Genomic DNA, 19,914 nt, shown 5'->3' on the forward strand with positions numbered 1-19,914 from the left:
ACACAGAGAGAGATTTCTGCATCGACAGTGGTGCTCTCTGGTTTAGATGGGTACATCGTAGGGCTGGGCGATATGACCCAAAATTCATATCTCGATATTTTTTAGCTGGATGGCGATATAAGATATATATCTTGATTTTTTTTTTTAAAGCCATAAGTTAAGAACAAAAAGAGAGTTCTTAGTCACACTGTGTCCCAGATGTCACACGGGCACTTTTATTTACATACAGCGTAGATGTACATGAAGAAATTACTCAAAAATAAATTATCAGCATTTATTAAATAATCATGGTCCATAAATAAAAGAAAACAATGTTGTTTTTGTGCATAACAAAAAGCTCGCAATTGTGCAGTCAAAATGTAAACTAATAGACGCTGAGCATAATAACAAAGAGACAGATTTCACAGCTGCACCACGTCTCTGAACAGGTGCCATTTGTGGTCCTTATACACACACAGTACGTATCACTCCGCGAGGCTCCTCCTCGGTAGCCGTAATCCTCCGACAATCCATCAAGTGGTGCAGCTCCGTAGCTTAGCAAAGTCATATTAAAACATTTTTTGACAGATTGCCGAGCGCTGTGTACCACATAAAATCGGTTCGCGGTCAGTAAGCACAACCAGAATTCATACATAAGGCGCACTGTCGATTTTTGAGAAAATGAAAGGATTTTAGGCCGTGCAGCCCCTCCTGGCTGCATGTCGTTAGCGCGGTTAGCTCGTTAGCACGGTTAGCTCGCTAACACGTTGACGCCGTCCAGCCCCACGCACGGTAACTCGCTAACGGAGATTTTCCGCTTTCATCTTGTCATTGCCTGCAGGTGAAGCTATGGGGGAGGCGGAGTTGTGTTCAGTGAAGGAGAGGCGAGGCAGAGTAACGTTGCATAGAGACAAAAGTGGACGAAAGAGAGGCAAACCTGCGGCTCCACAAGTATAATTATAACGTAACATAGACTATATCGATATAAACGATATTGTCACATCTTATATCTCGTATGAAAATATATCGATATTTTTAAAAAACTCGATATATCGCCCAGCCCTAGTACATCGGCAAGGTAAATCGTCAGCTCTGTCCTCTATATTATGCTATGCCGAAGAATTCTGGTGGCAGATCTGTCCTCTCTCTCTGTGGCTGATAGTACAACTGCTGCAGGACGAAGGCTGACTGCTTGCTCTTACATAACCACATGTACAAATTCACCCAGTGAGAGGAGACCTAAAAGGGAGGGGGGCAGGGTGAAACAGCTCAGAGAGCAAGAGACTGAGGGAGAGAGACAGAAAATGCCCTTGGGCAGAGAGAGAGGGAGACAGAGAAAAGGAGAAACAGTGTGTGAAAAGAATCTCTAACAAATAAAGGAATCTATGTATGCACGTGTGTGTCGGTATCCGTTCACCTGATATACTGCAAATTTTGACAGTGTTTTTCTCCGATTTACTAGAGCCATGCTCATGTGTTGCCTAAAAGCTGTTTTCTGTTGCACACGGGCACCTATGAGGCATCACGGGCAAAACTTTGCTACATAGCAATGTATGAAAATGTATGAAACCATAGTGACCGCAAACCCGAGTTTCTTATGCTGCAGTCACGCTCGGGAAAACAGTGACTGGAAACTGCAGCATGACCGGAATTATTACGACTGTGTGGAATGAAACTACAATCTCATTTCTTCTTAAATAGCTGCTTTGGAGAAGGGGATCAGATCAGCCACCATTCACAGTCAGTTTCCGGACATCTTCGAAGCCACTCTGGTGCATCGAGATGGTACTAAAACGGCAATATAATGGAATCAATTTGTTATCAGTCTGTATCAATTTGTCATTGAATGGGGTCAATTTGCAATTATATTCAATCTGTTTGCGATAATATGGCAGTTAACTGTGATAAATCAGTGAAAATTCCACATCTCCTCCTGTCTGCTGAAAATCTGTCGCCATATTCACATTAGATAGAAATTCATATTAACTATTTACATTGAATCCTGCAAGAACCTCCTAGATTTGAAACAGAAATTCTTTCTGATGTAGTTGCTGCAGGATGGTTATTTAACTACAGACTGACACAGGCACTGCGTCAGACTATTTACAGGATAGGGCAGCACGGTTGTTAGCACTGTTGCCGCACAGCAAGAAAGTCCTGAGTTCAATTCCACCGTCAGGCCGGGGTCCTTCTGTGTGGAGTTTGCATGTTCTCCAGCTTCCTCCCACCATCCAAAGACATGCAGTTTGTGGGGATAACTGATTAATCTAAATTGCCTGTTGGTGTGACTGTGAGTGTGAATGGTTGTCTGTCTCTGTGTTAGCCCTGCGACAGACTGGCGACCTGTCCAGGGTGTACCCGGCCTCTCGCCCTATGACAGCTGGAATAGGCACCAGCACCCCCCGCGACCCTGGAAAGTATAAGTGGAAGCGAATGGATGGATGGATATTTACAGGATGCAACCAGCTGAGTTGAGTCCCCTGCTGCAAATAGCCAAATGCAGATCAGTTGCGCTCGCTGGTGCAACCTGATGCAGATTGATCACAAGCGGAAACGCGTTGGTCAGTTAATAAAGTTGTTCCTCTTTACTTTTAAGTGTTGCTGGAGCCTCTGCTTTGTACATTTATTAATTATACAGCAATTATTTGCAAACCTTCACCAATCTGTCTGAGAGTGACTACAATCTTTTTGACAGACTACATTGTAATTGTTTTGGGAGCAGCTTGCCTTCCATCAGATGACCTGTGCAATCATGTTGCCATCAAAAGTGGTCACCCCGAGGGTCAAGGGAATTCCCTGCTTAACTTCTGGGTAATTAGTTAGCTGTCCCTACTATTTGCTATCGATTGCCTTAATTCAACTTTTGAAAACCTTGCATCAAGGCACTCCTCTAGTCTGAATAACAGCATATTAATATTAGTCTGCTACTGTTTGAATTGTTACAGAATGACATCTGACATTTCTGCCCGTCTCTGTGCTTCTGTACACTTTTTTATTCATTTCAGTTCTGGAGCTGCACAACTGCTGCACTTCATTAATCTGTGGACAAATCCCACTCAGTCATGATGCAAGAGGTGTTATTTAGTCCTTTTCCTTTTTTTTCTGTGCAGTGAATCTCAACTTAAAAAACCCATCTGGGACAGATCATGATACTGCAACAAAAACAGGAAAATGTTAGGGCTCGTTTGCTTTCTCCTTCTTAATTTGCATCTTCGATGTGGTCTGTGATGTTAGTCCATATATCACCACAAAGCTGCATTCAGACATGAGAAGAGCAAAGATTTATTTCACACGCATGTTTTCAAAACTGTTGGTCAGAGCTTAATGACTGATGTGATGTGATATTACGACAGAAAAAAAAAACAGGTGAAGAAAATACCTGCATCAATGATCGGACGTCCTTTTTCTGTATAAATCAGAGTACCTGAGAACAGCTTTGATGTTTCAGGATGTATTGAGGAAACCAGCAACCCCAAGTCAGCAAATATTGAACTCTATTGTTTCACTCCATCTCTCTGGCTGTCTTTATTCAGGCTTTTGGCAGCAAAACAAAGGGATGGAAATTCAAGGTGGCAGAGGTGGGCTGGGATTTACAGATGCAGCACTTGAAGGTTAGCTTTTTGAAGGGGAATGGTTAACCATCTACATCGACTACTGTATAATGAACCCAGCAAGTTCAGTTGAGCAACTAGTATGAGACTGTGGCTACAGTGGGAAGCTTTCAGGTGGGAATGTGTATGAGCAGAATAACAGAGGAAAAGATCTTGCATTGATAAACAGATGTTGCATCATTTCCATCTGTCAAAATGTGTCATCATCCACACTTTACATTGTTATTGCTGTAATTTAGCTGACACTGTTAATCAGAGTGACTTGCAGTGAAGCGGACAGTAAAATAGGCTTTGATTACCATATCACTGAAGAATTCAGGAAGCCAAAAGCAAATAGTGCAAGAGTCAGTGCGTCAACGCATTTATAATAGTTACGTAACCTGGCAAACTACAAAAGTGGTGCTCAGATAGCAAACAGAATAGGAGCAGAAGGACAGTTTGTGCAAATGGTGACAGTCACAATTAAGCACTTGACACAGTGATGAATTTCAGCATATAATTACAGCTGAGTTCAGCATTTAACTGTTTTACCTGACTTGTTGTCAGGGTTACAGCTAATGACTATTCTAATTAAGCTAGGTCATTCTCGTTGGACAGCAGTGGTTACATCTCATTACAAAGTCAACGTTAGAAAAAAAAATTACATTCAGTTTATTCATGCCCACGTGCATGTGAAGCCTTATTAACTCTTACAAACACGTGTTTGTGTTCGTATGGTCAGGATCAGTTTTTCCCAGGCCTAGAATTGCCTCATTATATGTGTTTATACCAATTTTAAAATTAGAGATTCATTATGGAATTTACATAATAACCCATCTGACATTATTAAATGGAGGATTAATTATTAATTAAAGGGAGGAGGGAGAGTATTTTCTAGGCTTTTCAACCCCTGTTTCTGTAGAAAAACCTCTAGTATCACAAATTAGGTCCTGTTTTACCTAAAAATATTTTGTGTTAGCCGTGCAGCAGACTGGGGACCTGTAAAGGGAGTACCCTGCCTCTCGCACTAAGACAGCTGAGATAGGCTCCAGCCCCCCAGCAACCCTACCAAGGATAAGCGGAAGAGAATGGATGGATATTTTGCGTGACTTTTAACAAAATTTCAGGTTAATCTTTTACTGCTACCATATATCAAAATGATTCAAGTTTTGACCTGAACAGTATATAAGGAGGACTCAGAGCGGTGATCGCCCAGGAGAGCTGATGGGCATGATGGCATCCCAGGGGCTGTGGTCAAAGCCTGGCAGGGATCCTCGCCAGCTTCTTCAAACTCTCCTTGACTCATGCCACTGTTCTCACCTGTCTGAAGGCCTCCACCACCCTTCCCATCCACACAAAGACTGGTATAGACAGCCTCAACGACTACACACCTATAACCCTCATGTCTGTAGCTATGAAGTGTTTCGAGCAGCTGTTTCGCACATCAGAGACTGTATACCCCCCTCCCTTGATCCTCACCAGTTTTCTTACAATCCACATCGGTCCACGGAGGATGTCACCACCATCACCCTTTACAGAGTGCTTAGCCATCTGGAGAACAGGAAGAGCTACATTAGGATGCTCTTCGTGGAGAATCCCAGACATCCTCACCACCAAACTGGACCACCATCAGGTCCATCCTGACACCTGCTCCTGGATCAAAGACTTCCCAACCAACTAGCCTCAATCAGTCCAACTCGGCCCAGTTCACCTACAGGTTTTTGGGCACCCACATCTCCGCTGATCTCAAATGGACCCACAACACCAACGACCAGAAGCTCCTGCTGGGCTTCTACCGCTCCTCAGGGCCATTAGTGACAACAGGACGGCTGCACAGAGGGTAATTAACACCACAGATACTTTTTTTGGCTGATAGGTCAGAATCTTCTGTCTGAAAGGCCTCAGAGAAAGCCTTATGGCATCGAGAGAATTGCCGCAACTCACTCCCTGCTGTTATAAAAAAGATTAACTGTACACTATCCAGTCTCAAACTAGCAAACTTCCCGTGCCACACTGTGCGCATCCGTTTCACTAAACCATCTTCAAACTTTTGCAAACTTTTAAAAACACAAAAAAAGATTTTTGAGTGGACATGACAACAAACTCAGTTCCCTCGCTTCCCTGTATTCCTCGCTCTACCCCACAGCCTCCATCCACCAGCTGTCAGGCAAGCGTGAAGGCCTCGGTGGAGATGGACAGACATATGGATGGAAAGCAAGAGGGAGGAGGTGAGGGATGGCTGGATGGATGGAAGGAAGGAGGAGTAGGAGAGGTGTGACCCACTTAGCAGAGCCTAGAGTATTTATAGAAGAAAGTGTCCTAATTGGCAAGCCGCTGGGAGAGCAACAGCGCTGTACTGCTACCCTACTCCTTGTCCTTCACCTCCTCAACCTTCCCTTCACTGAGCCATGTGCTTTCTCCTGATGCACCTTCCTCCTGTCCTCTTTCACCTCCCACAATCTTTCTTCTTGAGGACTTTAACTATTTCTTCTTCCTCCTCTTCCATAACAGTGAGATTCCCCTCATTCTTCCATTCACATGCCTGACCCCTCCTCTACTGAGTCTCTGCTGTAAGTGTACACTGCCCTCCATAGTTTCTCCTTGTCTCTGACTTTCTGCCACCTCTTCCTCTACGACAAAAAAGTGTGGTTTCTCATCCCAGCCCCTTTCCCCTCTTCCTTTGATCTTTTTCCATTTTTGGCTAAGTGTGCTGTCACTCAGCCCACATCCTCACTTTCCATCCTTCATTTAATATGTTTGTAGGCTTTTCAGAGAGTTCATGATAAAGACACGAGCAGTGAAAGATAACTTTAAGATCAGATGTTACTGACTCAAAACCAACTAAAACCAGAAAGCATGAATAGGTGACAACTTTGGGATTATTCTGGGATTATGAAGGAAAAAAAGACAGACTCACGTAAGAAGTACTCTGAGGCATCCGCCTCATAGTCAGCATCCTCAGGAAAGTGATCTATCTGCTTGCACATGCCTTTGAAAGAACCTGTGAGAAAGAAAGAACATATTACAAAAATCAGCACTGACAAAATCTAAAATTGCACGTGTAAACATGCGTTTATGTTTGTGTTCGTCTGAATGACCGAACGCAAGAAAACTCAATTTTCCCATTTTTTCCTGCATGGTATCGCAGATTGTATCAAGTCTCCAGTATTCTGCTCGGTGTCTGTATCAACCCTTCTTTGGGACAAAAGAGATGAGACAGGGAGGAGAACTTTGTCAGGAGCTTTGAAGGAAACATATCACAGAACAAAAAGTGACAGACAAGGAGAAATAAGGAAGACGATTGGAGGAGCTCAGTCTAAACAACTCAAAAACGCAGGTGGGAGGGTGAAGAGGAGGCACGGGGAGAGCAAAATGCAAATGATAGACAGGAAGAAAGGATAGTGCTGCTCATTAAGAGAGATTGTGTGTGTGTTTGTGTGTGTGTTTTTGTCTTAGTGCAGCTCCTGTGGTAATTGTTGTACCCTCCTAAACCACTGCAATTAAATGGCCCCTTGTTAATTGGCGATTGAAGGACGAAAGACTAGCGCCGACTTTCAAATGGGCATCGGCTGCGCACACGAGCACACTCTCACAATATGTCTCACACTTCCAGGCATGCGCGCGCACGCGCGCGCACACACACACACACACACACACACACACACACACACACACACACACACACACATTCACATACTGTAGCATCAGCCCTGTTACCACGAGCCTCCCTCCAGCCGTCTTTTTCACTCATCGCTGGGGGAGTGTTTGCTGCTAAACTTGCATTTTTATCATACCTGTGGAGATAATAACCATTTTATAACAAAGCCTGATAAAAAAAAAAAGTGAAAAAAGAAAAAAAAATCATGACAGGACTCCAACAACAGCCTGTTTCATATTTACATATCTTTAATACACCTCAGAAAACTCTCAGACGAACAAAGTGTTTTTCATCAAGTGCACTTTGATAGATACATTAAAGAAGATATTTCACGAGGAAGCGGCGCCGAAACCTTTCAGAGTCCTGCAAAAACACTTTCATCTTTTCATAATTTCAGCGTGAACTGCGTGTAGAGCGCCGTGTTGAGATTGCGTTCGCTTCCTGAAAGGACCGTGATGAGTGACAGCGCACTGTGTTTCAGCAGAAAAGTTTCACATCTGAATGCCCCTGTGTCTCACTTGCTTACAGTAATTGTTTGTTGGGCAAATGCGAGTCGGTACTACAAAGTTAAAAATACTGCAATCATGCTGAGTGTGCTTCACAGACACACTCACTTTTCTACAGTAAGCGCCGATGACTAGACTTTAAAATGATGTCATTTCCCCTCCAGTGGACGTGAAGGAGATATTTAGCACTTCAGCGCAGCCTCTTAGAAACTGTTTCTTTGTTTAATCAACAGAGCTTTAAAGGATGGTGGTGACAGCTGCATTGTTCAAGTTACATTGGTAGAGGATAATCTAAGAGCATGAAGAGTGTGACAAATGAAGACGTGAGACTGTCCTCCCTCAGAAAACAACACCACACATTTGCACGAGGTTTTTTTATATGACCCATAAAAACCTCAGTGTGAATAAGAGCATGTGTAATGTGCACTGAGCTCTCCAAAAAAATGAGGATGCCAAACTCATTTTACCACATACAGCCCACTTTGATCTGCAGTGGACCAGACCGGTGAAACTTTCTGTTAGTATAAAGGTGTTTAACTGCACGTTTAATCCCTAAGATGTCTTAGGATAAGAAGAAGAGATGCAATTTCAACCTAATGTCTCAGTTTTATAAGATGATAAAGAAATGCTGCTGTAGTAAGCGAAATAAAAAATTCCAGCTTGGCCCTTTGGGATTGAAATAAGAGTGTAAAATTACAGAAACAGCTCTGCTGGCTCATTGCCCAGACTGCCCTGTCATTACAAAGAGGAAAGTTTTTGTCAAAACAGAAAAAAATGTCCATTTTAGTTATATATTTGAATGTGGACACGTTGTAAAAAACAGACACTTCTAAAGTAGATGTCATTTAATTGTTTATCTGTTACCTTTACTACTGTGGGGGAGGTCTTTATCAGCAGAACAAGCTGTAAATTTGATGAAAATACAGTTAAAATCTAAAATTTATGTCCTCCTTTAAAAGTCCGGTGGGCCGGATTGAAGTCTTTTGTGGTCTGATTGTGGTCCCCAGGCCTTCTGTTTGACACCACTGCTTTAACCTCCTAAGACCCGAACTCTTTCATGGCATGCATTTTTGATTTCTCTTTGCTATGTGGGCTGATTGGGACCTGATGAATGTAAAAAGATTGAACTTTTTTTTTTTTTTACCTGATTTTTTTGTCTCTGAGAAAAATGAAATCCACATATGAGGATATTTGTTTTAAATTTCTATAGAACAGTGGCGGTATAATGTCCTCGTACGTGGATATCAGGCCTTTGTGGAGCAAAATTGAGTACTTTGGTCTAGACGACCCAAAATGTGATGTCCACATATGTGGACGCCAGGTCCTAGGAGGTTAATGCATTAGTCAGAGATCACTGATTTGATCAAGATTGTTGGGGGCAGTAATTCCAAACTAACGAAGCTTAAACTAAACTTGGCATCATATTCAAAGAACCTGGGTGTGACGTAGGTATCTTGTGGGAAGTTTCTGATATCTGAAGTGATGTGCATATCTTATGTTGTTGTTAGTGGTGATTACATTACTGTCAAAAACAATAAAGTTTCTGCAGTACATATGAACAAAAGTAAGTTTAACAGCTACCTAAGAAAAGAAAAGAAAAAATAATGTTTTGATGGTGTCTCTCTCCCTGAGTGCCCCTTGCTGAGTTCCTCCAAACCGAAGACCACGCAGATACCCTGCTAATATTTGCTGGATTGTCTCAGGGGTGTCTTTACACAGCCTGCACTTGGGGTCTTGCATTGTGAGGTAGACCCCAACCTCTGTGGAGCTTGTACTTAGAGCTTGTTCTGTGCTGCAATGATTAATGCCTCTGTGCTGTCTTTCAGTGCAGCTTTGTCCAGCCACTGGTAGCCATTCAATATCAGCCACTTCTTCTATCTGCCGATGATCCATGCCATGCTGACGTCTATCCTTCCTCACGTATTCACTAACATGCGGTCAGTTGTGTCAGTCTTCCTGATGTACTCATGGATGTTTGTTGTTTCATCCTGGATAGCGGTACATAGTGGTATATATATATTCATCATTTTAAGATACGTTATACGGCGTCTTTCTTGTGTAGCTGGGAGTATACAGCCACGGCGCTGTTAGACTGGTACCACCATTTCCTTTAACTTTAATAAAAGGACTTCTTTTTTCCCGTGTTTGGTTTTCTGTATAAATTTATTGGTTTGATCTCTGGTGTCTTCAACCCACATCCCACAGCATGTCAAACACATCAATTCGCACACACTCACAGCTATGTAGAAACTACATTATATCTATTCTTCCGTTGCTGCTTTCTCTCTCTCTCTTTGCCTTTCACACGCTCCCTCACTTGCTTCAACACTTGCCCACCCACACTGCACCACAAGCACATGTAATCTGGAATTGGATTTTCCCTTCCTTCTCCTTGCTTTGCCCCCCCCCCCTCCCATCTTGCTCTCCTGTCTGTCTCACATACATGTGCTCGTACCCTGAAGACCAGATTCCCATTTGAAATGAGCTTGCAGCTCAGCCCGTCCTCTGGGCCTCCCTCTCTCTCTCTCCTTTTTATTCCTTCTGCAATTCAAATTAAGACCATGCTTTACTGTCTTGACTGGGAAGAAACCTGTGCAGTGCATTTCATTTCTTGGCTGATTCTTTTTTATGAATTTTGTATGGGCGCTGGGGGTTAAACACATGATTCCATGGCCTCTTTATTACATACACTCATACCTGTGATTATAGAGCAATATAGCACAAACAGGATTGCCAGCTTTCACCCATCAGAGTGAGGCTGTGGAGAGAGAGAGGGGCTTTGAGCATTTGGCTCTATTCTACTGATGCCACATACTTAAGAGCAGGAAGGACATCTCAGCACAATGATACCACAAGTACTTCACGAGTGGATATTAGCCTAAATCTACATTCTGTCTTATTGATTTCACGTGTGAAGATAACTGATCAAACTTTGGTGAATTATGACACAAAAACATGTGTGAGACAAACTGGAAATATATGAAATGAGTACCTTTTCATATATTTCCAGTACCTTCCTGCTCACACCGTCTATAGTGGGAGTGGGGTGCTGCTGATCTCATCCATGGATATAATAAAGAATTATTCGAAGATCTCAATGCCACCGAAAGACTTTCTGTAGTAAAAGCACAGTTCGGGAACAAGAGGGATGACTCGCCCATCACTGTGTCTGAGGTCACCAAAGTAGTCAAAAAAAGACTACTTATTATTTGGGAGGCGGCTCAGTGGAGCTGTTACTCCTCGATGTGGAAAGGAGCCAGCTGAGGTGTTTTGGGGCATCTCCCTAGGATACCTCCTCAGTGAAGTGTTTTGAGGATGCCTCACCGGGAGGATATTAACCTGTGAATCCAGTCATAAGTGGCCATTCAGCCCTCAAACCCCAGTTTGAGCTAAAACAGAGTTGGCTTCTTGGAGCTGGATAGAAAGAAAAAAAGGGGAAATGATCAGCTTCATAGCAGTAAATTTGGTTTCCATGAAACTGCGAAAGGTCTCTTTATGAAGCAATGCTGTGTATTAGCAACACAAACCTCTGCTAGCAAACAAATCCGCTTTGCATTTATTTACGCTCATTGTGTATTCGGCTTTTGTCAGCTTTGTCATCGTGTTGAAACAAACTGGAGTATTTTTTGATGCTGCAATACATCAACCAATCTTTCGCTCAGATAAAAGAAAAAATGCAGACACCTTTGTGCCTGCTGAGAAATCCCCATCTGAGAAACTCCTCCTCTTCCCTTCTCCTCTCGACACAGCCATCGTAATGACGCGTCGCTCTTACAAATTGCCCCTTTTAAATTATACATTCTGCTTTAAACATGGAACAGATACTATTATTCTGAGACCAACCTAAACCTCGGGGGTCAGGACAGCTCTGTCACCCACTTATGCTCACAGCAAGAGGGGCCGCTGTGTCTCACAGAGGATGATTTATACCAATAAGAGGAGACCCCGATGACCCCTTTGCTGTCATAAGCCAATTAGAATCCTGCTCGCTGACCGACCTGGTAGCTGTTAAGGATAAGTTAATACAGTATGATGAAACACTAGAAGACATCCTTTCATGAAGCATTAACATCGTAACCCACTCGGCGAGATACGTGAAAATGTGTATGAAGAGTAAATGCCCACCTCTGAACCGGTACTGTGTCTTATGCAAATAACTCGGCGTGTCTTTATTCCTTTATGCTAATTATGGCTCAGTCTGTGTGTTAAAGTGCCACTAAAGTAATCCCTCAGTGGCAAAGGTGGATGAACATCAGAGACCTCAAAGCAGATGTGTTGCACAGCAAAGGTGGCTACCAGCTCAGTTCAGTGGATTACAAACACGGTACACAGGAAATGTGCTCCTTTCTTTTCTTGATCTATTAATGTAAATTCACCCAGGAGAACATTCATCCCTGCTTTCATGCTTTTGTAAATATTTCTTTGTGTTCTTTAGGCTCCTCGGTTGTTCCGAATACGAACATTTTAGATTTTCTAAAAGGTTGCAACAACCCCACCCATGAACCCTTAGCAGAGATGCTTAAAACGCTCCCTAAACGCCCCACCTGCTGCATCTGATCCACCTATCTCCCCAGTCTTTGACTTTTAGTGGCATTAACAGAAAGGAATTTAAAGTAAACATACAACTAACTACAACACATTTAATCTCCCTCAGCTACATCATATTGATGGTTTTCTTCTATATTAACTAGTGGGTTAACAAAGAATCCGATTGTTCAGTGATGACGTGACGAATCCTACTTCCGGGCCTAAAGTAGTATGCGTTTAATATGGCTTTTGTGTTGTTAACATGTTTAATGTTTTGTATTTTCTTCTATTTGATCTCAAAAAGCTCCTAAAACAGTCAGTGATCACTGTTGACCTCCATAGGCTTTTATTACCGCTAATCATTTATTTAAGCTCAGTTTTTAAAACCTTAGGATGTAACTACAGCCCAGCCCATGCAGCAGTATGAATAACTAACCTCGTATTGTGGATGGATTATCTCAGTTGTTCTCCTGGCTGAAGTTTGGTCCTTTTACAGCATCCTGCCATGCGATTACATTTGTTCCTGACCACCGACAACACTCACGTTAACTTTTATCGAGTGGAAAAAAAGTTAGCTTGTTTATATTATGCTAACATAGCTGTGTCGCTAGCGGTCACGTAGCACATCATTATATACCAGCTAGCCCAACTTCAGTAACCCTACAAACGTCACTGCTGTTTAGTTTTCTGTCTTCATTTATGCTGGAAGTGATAACAGAGCTGTACGTTTTAATTTGTTTATTTGTTTAATTTGTGACATGCTATATTGTATTTAGATAGAAGCTAGCGAGCTAACTTCCTGCTAACTTCTAACTCAGTTAAATGTCATAAATTCCGTTTTCATGGATGCCTGGATGTTAAACTCAATTGTTACACCTAGTAGAGCAGAACGCTGATTATTTTATTAAAGATGAAAGACTTTAGACAGTTTTTCAACTCTCAGTAATGCCATAGTGATCGTTTGATATATGGACCTGCAGCGGAGTTTAGGTCCAGACAGGCTAGTGAGGTCAGACTGAACAACCGGATATGACCTTAATTATTAATAAACATCTGCAGTGTGGCTTATATAATTTAACCTTCTGAAAACACCGTAAGATTTTCAAAGACATACACTGGAGTTGAATGGGAAGGGAGATGTCATGGTTTGAACCATCTCAAAAACATGTTTGTTAGTTAAACCTGTTTTGCATTGTTAAATGTAAGGCTAAAGATCGCTATTGATCGCTATTGATCAGACGCCACAAGCGAAAGATTCATACTGGTGGAACATCACTATATGGAAACATAAACATTTTAATTGTCGTTATTTAAATCCTTTATAAAGAGCACCTCAAATATTAACAATTTGAATAAGCAAACATAAGGAAATACACTTGTCCATTTAGTAGTGAATATTTTATAAACCCTGTTAAGGTTTCTTTGTTAGACGATTAAATTCAGTTTTATTTCTATAACACCAAATCACAACAACAGTCATTTCAAGGCACTTCATAATGTAAAGAGCCTACAATAATACAGAGAAAACCTCAAGAATCAGATGACCCCCTATGAGCGAGCACCTCGGCGATGCTGGGAAGGAAAAACTCCCTGTTAACAGGAAGAAACCTCCAGCTGAAAAGTGGGAAGTTAAAGATAAGAATAGAGCTTAACTGCTGTGCCCTGTAACTTTACATCATAAAATTTAAGAATAAAAATATTTTGTTGCTTTGTTCTGTTGTGAGAAACATAAATATCTGTGCAAACTTTCACCTTGCGGGATGTTACTTGCTTAGCAGAGGAAGACAGAGAACCCGGTGCACCCACCACCCAATTTTCAATATGAGAGGATAAGATGATAAGACTTGCTTGTGAACATACACCCAGGCAGCTGTCATGTTATTCAACTTACTATTGCTCTTTAAATCAGGCCTACACATGTGTAGCTGGTTCCCTTGTACAATACTATCACAGCAAATTGAATAGTATGCAGATTTCCAGAGCCTTGCATTCGTATTCTCCTGATGAAATTTATATCACTTGTGCTCGTGTATGTGTGTACACGTTACAGTTCAGGTCATGACCCAAAATCAGAACAAGTCGGGAGACAAGAGGATTACCAGGGAAAGTGAAAATTGGATCAAACTGGATTGTAACATATTGTAGTAGGAGACATAATCAGGTTTCTCAGCAAGTCAGGGTAAGCAGCTGCTTGACTCATTAAACCCCATTTCCTGACTTCACCTCATATGAAAAATGCAAAATGTTATTTCTGTACAAACTCAGTTCAAAGAGGAAAAAGGCTTCATTTTCTCCTACTAGTCCCAAATGGTCCAAATATAATGATCCATATAAAAGGAGCTCAGACAAAATTCAGTAAACATGCGGCCAGAAATGAACTCTTCATGCATTTTAAAACTTTGATAGAGAACAAAAGGACTGAAATGACTGAAAAAGCCTTCAGTTCATTAAACGACTTCATTTTGAGCTGTATTTCATTATAATCTTTGAACCCGCACGGCCAATTCATTTCCACGCAATTTCAGCACACGTCTGGCAATAGACAGACCTATTAAAGATAATTGTAATAAATGTGGAATTAGATTCTCACCCTATTTGTTCTAACTAATTTAGAGTAAGCAATTACTTTTCCTACCAGCAGGCATGCACAAGTGTGCACACGCACCACATAAATTACTTTGATGTCTGGTTGTGACAGAGAGAACTGCTCGGGTTTGCTCCTGATAAAGAAGCCTCCATCCCGACTTTGATTTTTTTTCCCTTTTTTGTGACGGGGAAGTAGAGCAGCCTGTTGTCATGTGGCACAAAGCAAAAAGGAGCAAATGACTGGTTAGTGATAATTTGGCAGATCATGGCGCTGTGTGGTGGAGGTCACCGTAGCGTCCAGGTGGTCAGAGAGCATTTCACAAGTGTTCACACTTTTAGTCCAAATTAGTTCATTGCTCAGATTTCCCTCCGCGTTTAAATGACTCAACTTGGGTTAAGTGCTTCTGATCAGTAGCAGAGCAAAAGCCAAGTGGACTAACGTGGGTAAACCAAGTGTGATACAGTAAATGCATCCATCCATTCGCCATATCTTTTACTCTGTATATGGCTATAGGGGGTTGGAGCCTATCCCAGCTGGCACAGGGTATATCGAGGGTGGGCAACTCAAGGCCTCGAGGCCAGAGTCCTGCAGGTTTTAGATGTCACCTTGGGTCAACACACCTGAATCAATGATGATTAGTTCATTACCAGGCCTCTGGAGAACTGCAAGACATGTTGTGGGGGTAATTTAGCCATTTGAATCAGCTGTGTTGGATCAAGGACACATTCTGCCATCTGCCATTGCTACAGCTGTGTATCCTGCTACAGTGATGCCAGCGGAACATTTTTATCAATGGCCTGTGTCACTTTTCTTTCAGATGTTGAAGGACTCCTGTTGACTCTACAGGACTAACCTGCACATTGCCAATAGATGCTAAATAATACCAAGCACAGCTCAGTGTAAAGCCTATGGATCCAGATACCTCAGTATGTGAAACCTTGGAAAGAAGAGTGGACCCAGCCAGAACCGTCAGTCTGTGGACAACAGTGCTGACCTTCCAGGCTGCAGACAAGACTGGATGTTTAAATGACATGACTGTGTTGCTGCAGCTGCATGCAGAGAAGCAGGCAGAAAAGCAGCTAAACAGGTGAAAGAAAACCAGTGTGATCCTTGGATGACTAAGAAATATCCTGTTTTGCCAGTGTGTCCAAGATGCTGTTTGAAGCGAAAGGCAGATATATATAGATATATAGATTCAGTTATAAGCTGTTAAACAGACTACACTGAAGTTGTAAGGAATCAGATTGCATCTCATATCATGCAAAGTTTTCAAGTTTTGCTAGATATGAAATCCTGCAAAATATAAAATACATCAAGTAGAAGTCAGTCATGTAGTTAATAAAGACAAATTAGCGACAGCAATAACAGCAAAGTTGCAATTTCAGGAGACTTTTTCATTAAAGCAGTCACTTAATTAGCAACACTGGCATTCTAGCAGAAGGAACACCTTAAAATAAACAAGCTGCTTGTAGAGAGTTCATCTGTAACATAACTTGGCATTGCATGCATTCAGTAAATAAACAGGGCATATGGTGACATTATATCTGTGATATAACATTTATTTTAAACTACTACTGAACACAAACATAGTTAAGCCTTTGGACTACATGGTTTCAGTGTTGGTGAATTGTGATGACACACAGCGTCTTACAGAAAAGTCATTTGTGATTTTAATCACTCAGGCAGAGTCAGTGTATTAAAGCTTAGACCATAGTTTAGCTTGTTTATAACAGCTCACATCTTGGATATCTGTTTTTTATGTCTCTGATTCTTGTATAAACACATTATGTAGTGCTGTTACACAAAGAATCCGTCAACAAATGTTGATATTAACTGTGTCGGACACAAAAATTGTACGTCTCAAGTAATGCGTATGCCTTCAGTCAGATATACTAATCCAAAACTGTCATCTTCTGCTATCACGTTTGGATTTGCATTTACGGTACTTTTAAAAAGTATATACAGGGCTTCACAAATTGCCACAAAAACAAGAGAATACATGAATTATTAATTCATGGATTACAACGATAAATATATTTTTAGCTTTAAAATATTGTCGTTGATTAAAGGATTTGTGCATAACTGGTGGATTCACCATTACAGAAACATGAAAAGTGATTTTGGTAATTACCAAGGCTGTTAATGTAGGATAGCAGTGGCAACAACCTTACATTGGGTGGTGCTTGTGACCCTTTATGAAATTGTTCATTTTTCTTTTCTTTTTAAATGAATGCCAAGCGGAGGATTCAAAAACCCATTTTACCCAATCAAGAATCAGCCTGATTCATAATGAAAAATTTCTATTTGTCATTTGTACACAATGTTTGCTGTATAAGTTAAACAACGAACTTATGGATGATATTTCTACTGTTGCGATATATCATCAAGCTCTTGGTAAGACAGATAATATTGGCATTTAAGGAAATATCAAACCATTCATTTAAGCTGCGATAGAGACCAGAACAACTATGTCAACTCCAAGATCGTGCCAAATTATTTATTTCTATATTTATTTTAGAAAAATCCATCAATGCAACCAACAGTGTAGTTGCTACTCAGTTAAAGTTAAAAAGAGAACAAAATCTAACATGCACGTGAGACGCAGCATACCGCACCATTCATCTCAGATCTCAGCTAAAAACATGCGAACAACAGAGGCGTTCACGCATCATGAACATCATCTTCATCTGTGCATCCAGCACTAATATATTTGCAGACATCTATCTTCATGGATCCTCGTTACACTAGCTCAGCACGGCTGTCTCCTCTGATAGCGCCACACAAAATTAAACGTGTGATCAGACATAATCACACCATCTCAGAGAGCTGAAAAACTCAGCAACACTTTTTTGGGGGGAGACAGAGCTGCAGAGAAGCAGCAGTTCAGCTGTTAAAAGTAGGACTTGTACTGTGTCACCAGCATGTAGCACTCTTACAACAAGAGTGTTACAACTTGGCGAGCGAATGCAGATTTTCAGAACACATTACACCACCTCACGAAAAACAGCTACAGCTCTTTGAAACTGCCACATGAGAAAGGACGTGAAACGACAACTGAGTGGTGAAAACAGGGCCATCATTTCTTAAGTGAAGCGTTTTTTTAACATTGTACTCTGGCTCCACCATCTTAATGTGAAAATAGACGGTTGCGAAACAACAAACACGGTAGCTCTCGCAGCTCTGAGAAAAACACACAAGCCCTTTACACTCTACATCTCTGTGAAGGAAGGTATTTTGTTTAAACTGATGGCGGCTAAAAATGTTGCACCCTGCCATGAAAGACGAATGCTTATCTTAGGAACGCATTGATTTGTATAAATATGTAACTATAAGAAATAATATTCAGCACCAGCAGTAAAAAAAATGGTCAAAACGTGAAAGATAAATCAGACACTAATCAGTGCATGAGTGAAGCAAACTGGACAAGGTTGCTGATGAGACAGTTACTAATTACGGAACATCCACCTCCATCTGTGGCTGTAAACGTGCTAATTGCAGACATAAATTTGCAGATGGTCTCTCAAAGTCTTTAAAAAAAAGAAGATTACCAGGTACAGCAAATAAACAATTCATTTTTAAAAAGGGAGTACCATCAACCACCTGCAAACAACCACACTGTCCCCCTTTTGAGAAATCCCTGAGCGCGCCGTCTCCGGTCCCTTCCCTGCTCTATCCTAGTTTTGTTTAGTGAAACTTTCTGCAATGTTTTCCTCCCCCCTCCCAGCTCTGATAAATTCCTTTGGCACACATGTGAAGAAAAGAGGAGCGAAATGAGGAAACTGAAAAAAACAAAAACAGCAAAAGGGTGGAGGGAGGACAGGAAGGAGACAGACAGACGAGACATGTGACAAAAATAAGAGAAATGTGAGAGATCCACAAAGCCTGCAGCGTCCTGGTGAAGCTTCATTGATAAATGAGGCAACAGATGTTTAGCCCCATATAAAATTACAGCAAGCTGCTATATGTGGAATAGATACCTGCCCTCATTCTGCAGCTCTACATTACATCCTCCCAAAATCATCTCTGTTGCAGCGCACTGGGCAGCCGCTCATACGTCCAATATTCGGCTAGGAAAGTGACATTTAACTCGAAATGTTCACATTTTCTCCCCATTATAAGGTGTCAACAACGGCATGTTTACTGTATCTCACTGTGAAAGCACATAACGTGTGCTGGTGAGAGAAATACTTAAGCCAAAATGCTTTGTCTGTTTGACTGACAGGACCTGTAGGTTATTTAGTGTGTATTTCAACATCTGCTAGAATTTAGAAGAAAGTTGTTTGGCTGAACAGATGGGTCGGAGTTTTGAAGGTTACAACAGAGCACTGCAGTGACTATTTTGAATCTCTTACGTGTGATGTGTGACTCATTTCAACTTGTTTTACATTTTTATCACCACTGAATATCCTGAAATATCAAGAGGACTAATCATCATTTACTAATTAAAAGCAAAAACAGCTGACTATAATTAAATGACTATAACTGAATTTAATTGTGCATATTTGTGACGCAGCACGAGAGACGTAGCTGTGCACAAAAGCAGCAGCGCAGTGACACGGCCTTTTCTGTTGTTTCCAGTGTTTGCTGTCCTAACTTCACTGTCTCCAAATGTCTCTCAAAACTCAAAAAAGTTTACTCTGTTTAACAGTTCGTGAAGCATAAACTGCAAATAATCAGTGTATTATTTTTCCTCAATTTTCACCCAGCACAAACCTCCACACACGTGGCTGGAGCTAAATCCAGGATGGAAGCTGAATGGAGATTTCTGTTGAAAAGTATTTTACATGCTTTAAATTGCAGTATTGTGAAATTCAGCGGTGCTCCATTCTGAAATAGTCACTAGCTGGTTTTTTTGCACTGTGAAGGTTTTTATTAGTGTAGTCTCAAATTAGGGACATTTTGATGGTAAGACCGACCAATAAAAATGTCTTTAATAGTTTTAGAGACATTCAGGTTCAAATATTGCTGCAGATTTCACTGTGTGGAAAAAGGGCCTGAAAGTAGGTCAATGGACCATTTTCAAAAAATATAGTAACACTTGATCCTGTGGAGTCCTGTGACCTGGAA

The 19,914-nt window shown here is 41.3% G+C and overlaps 1 protein-coding gene across 4 annotated transcripts in view; it reads right to left on the reverse strand.

The window, feature by feature from the left end:
* cacng2b (calcium channel, voltage-dependent, gamma subunit 2b) overlaps positions 1 to 19,914 on the reverse strand; it is a 71,197-nt gene that overhangs the window by 16,739 nt on the left and 34,544 nt on the right. For all 4 annotated transcript variants that reach the window (XM_082535082.1, XM_082535079.1, XM_082535080.1 and 1 more), the window contains one exon: positions 6,487 to 6,570. In XM_082535082.1, the coding sequence (XP_082391208.1) occupies positions 6,487 to 6,570 (84 nt within the window). The remainder of the gene's footprint in view (positions 1 to 6,486; positions 6,571 to 19,914) is intronic.

Source organism: Aulonocara stuartgranti (assembly GCF_965226115.1).
Source record: "Aulonocara stuartgranti genome assembly, chromosome: 6".
Classification (NCBI taxonomy): Eukaryota; Metazoa; Chordata; class Actinopteri; order Cichliformes; family Cichlidae; genus Aulonocara; species Aulonocara stuartgranti.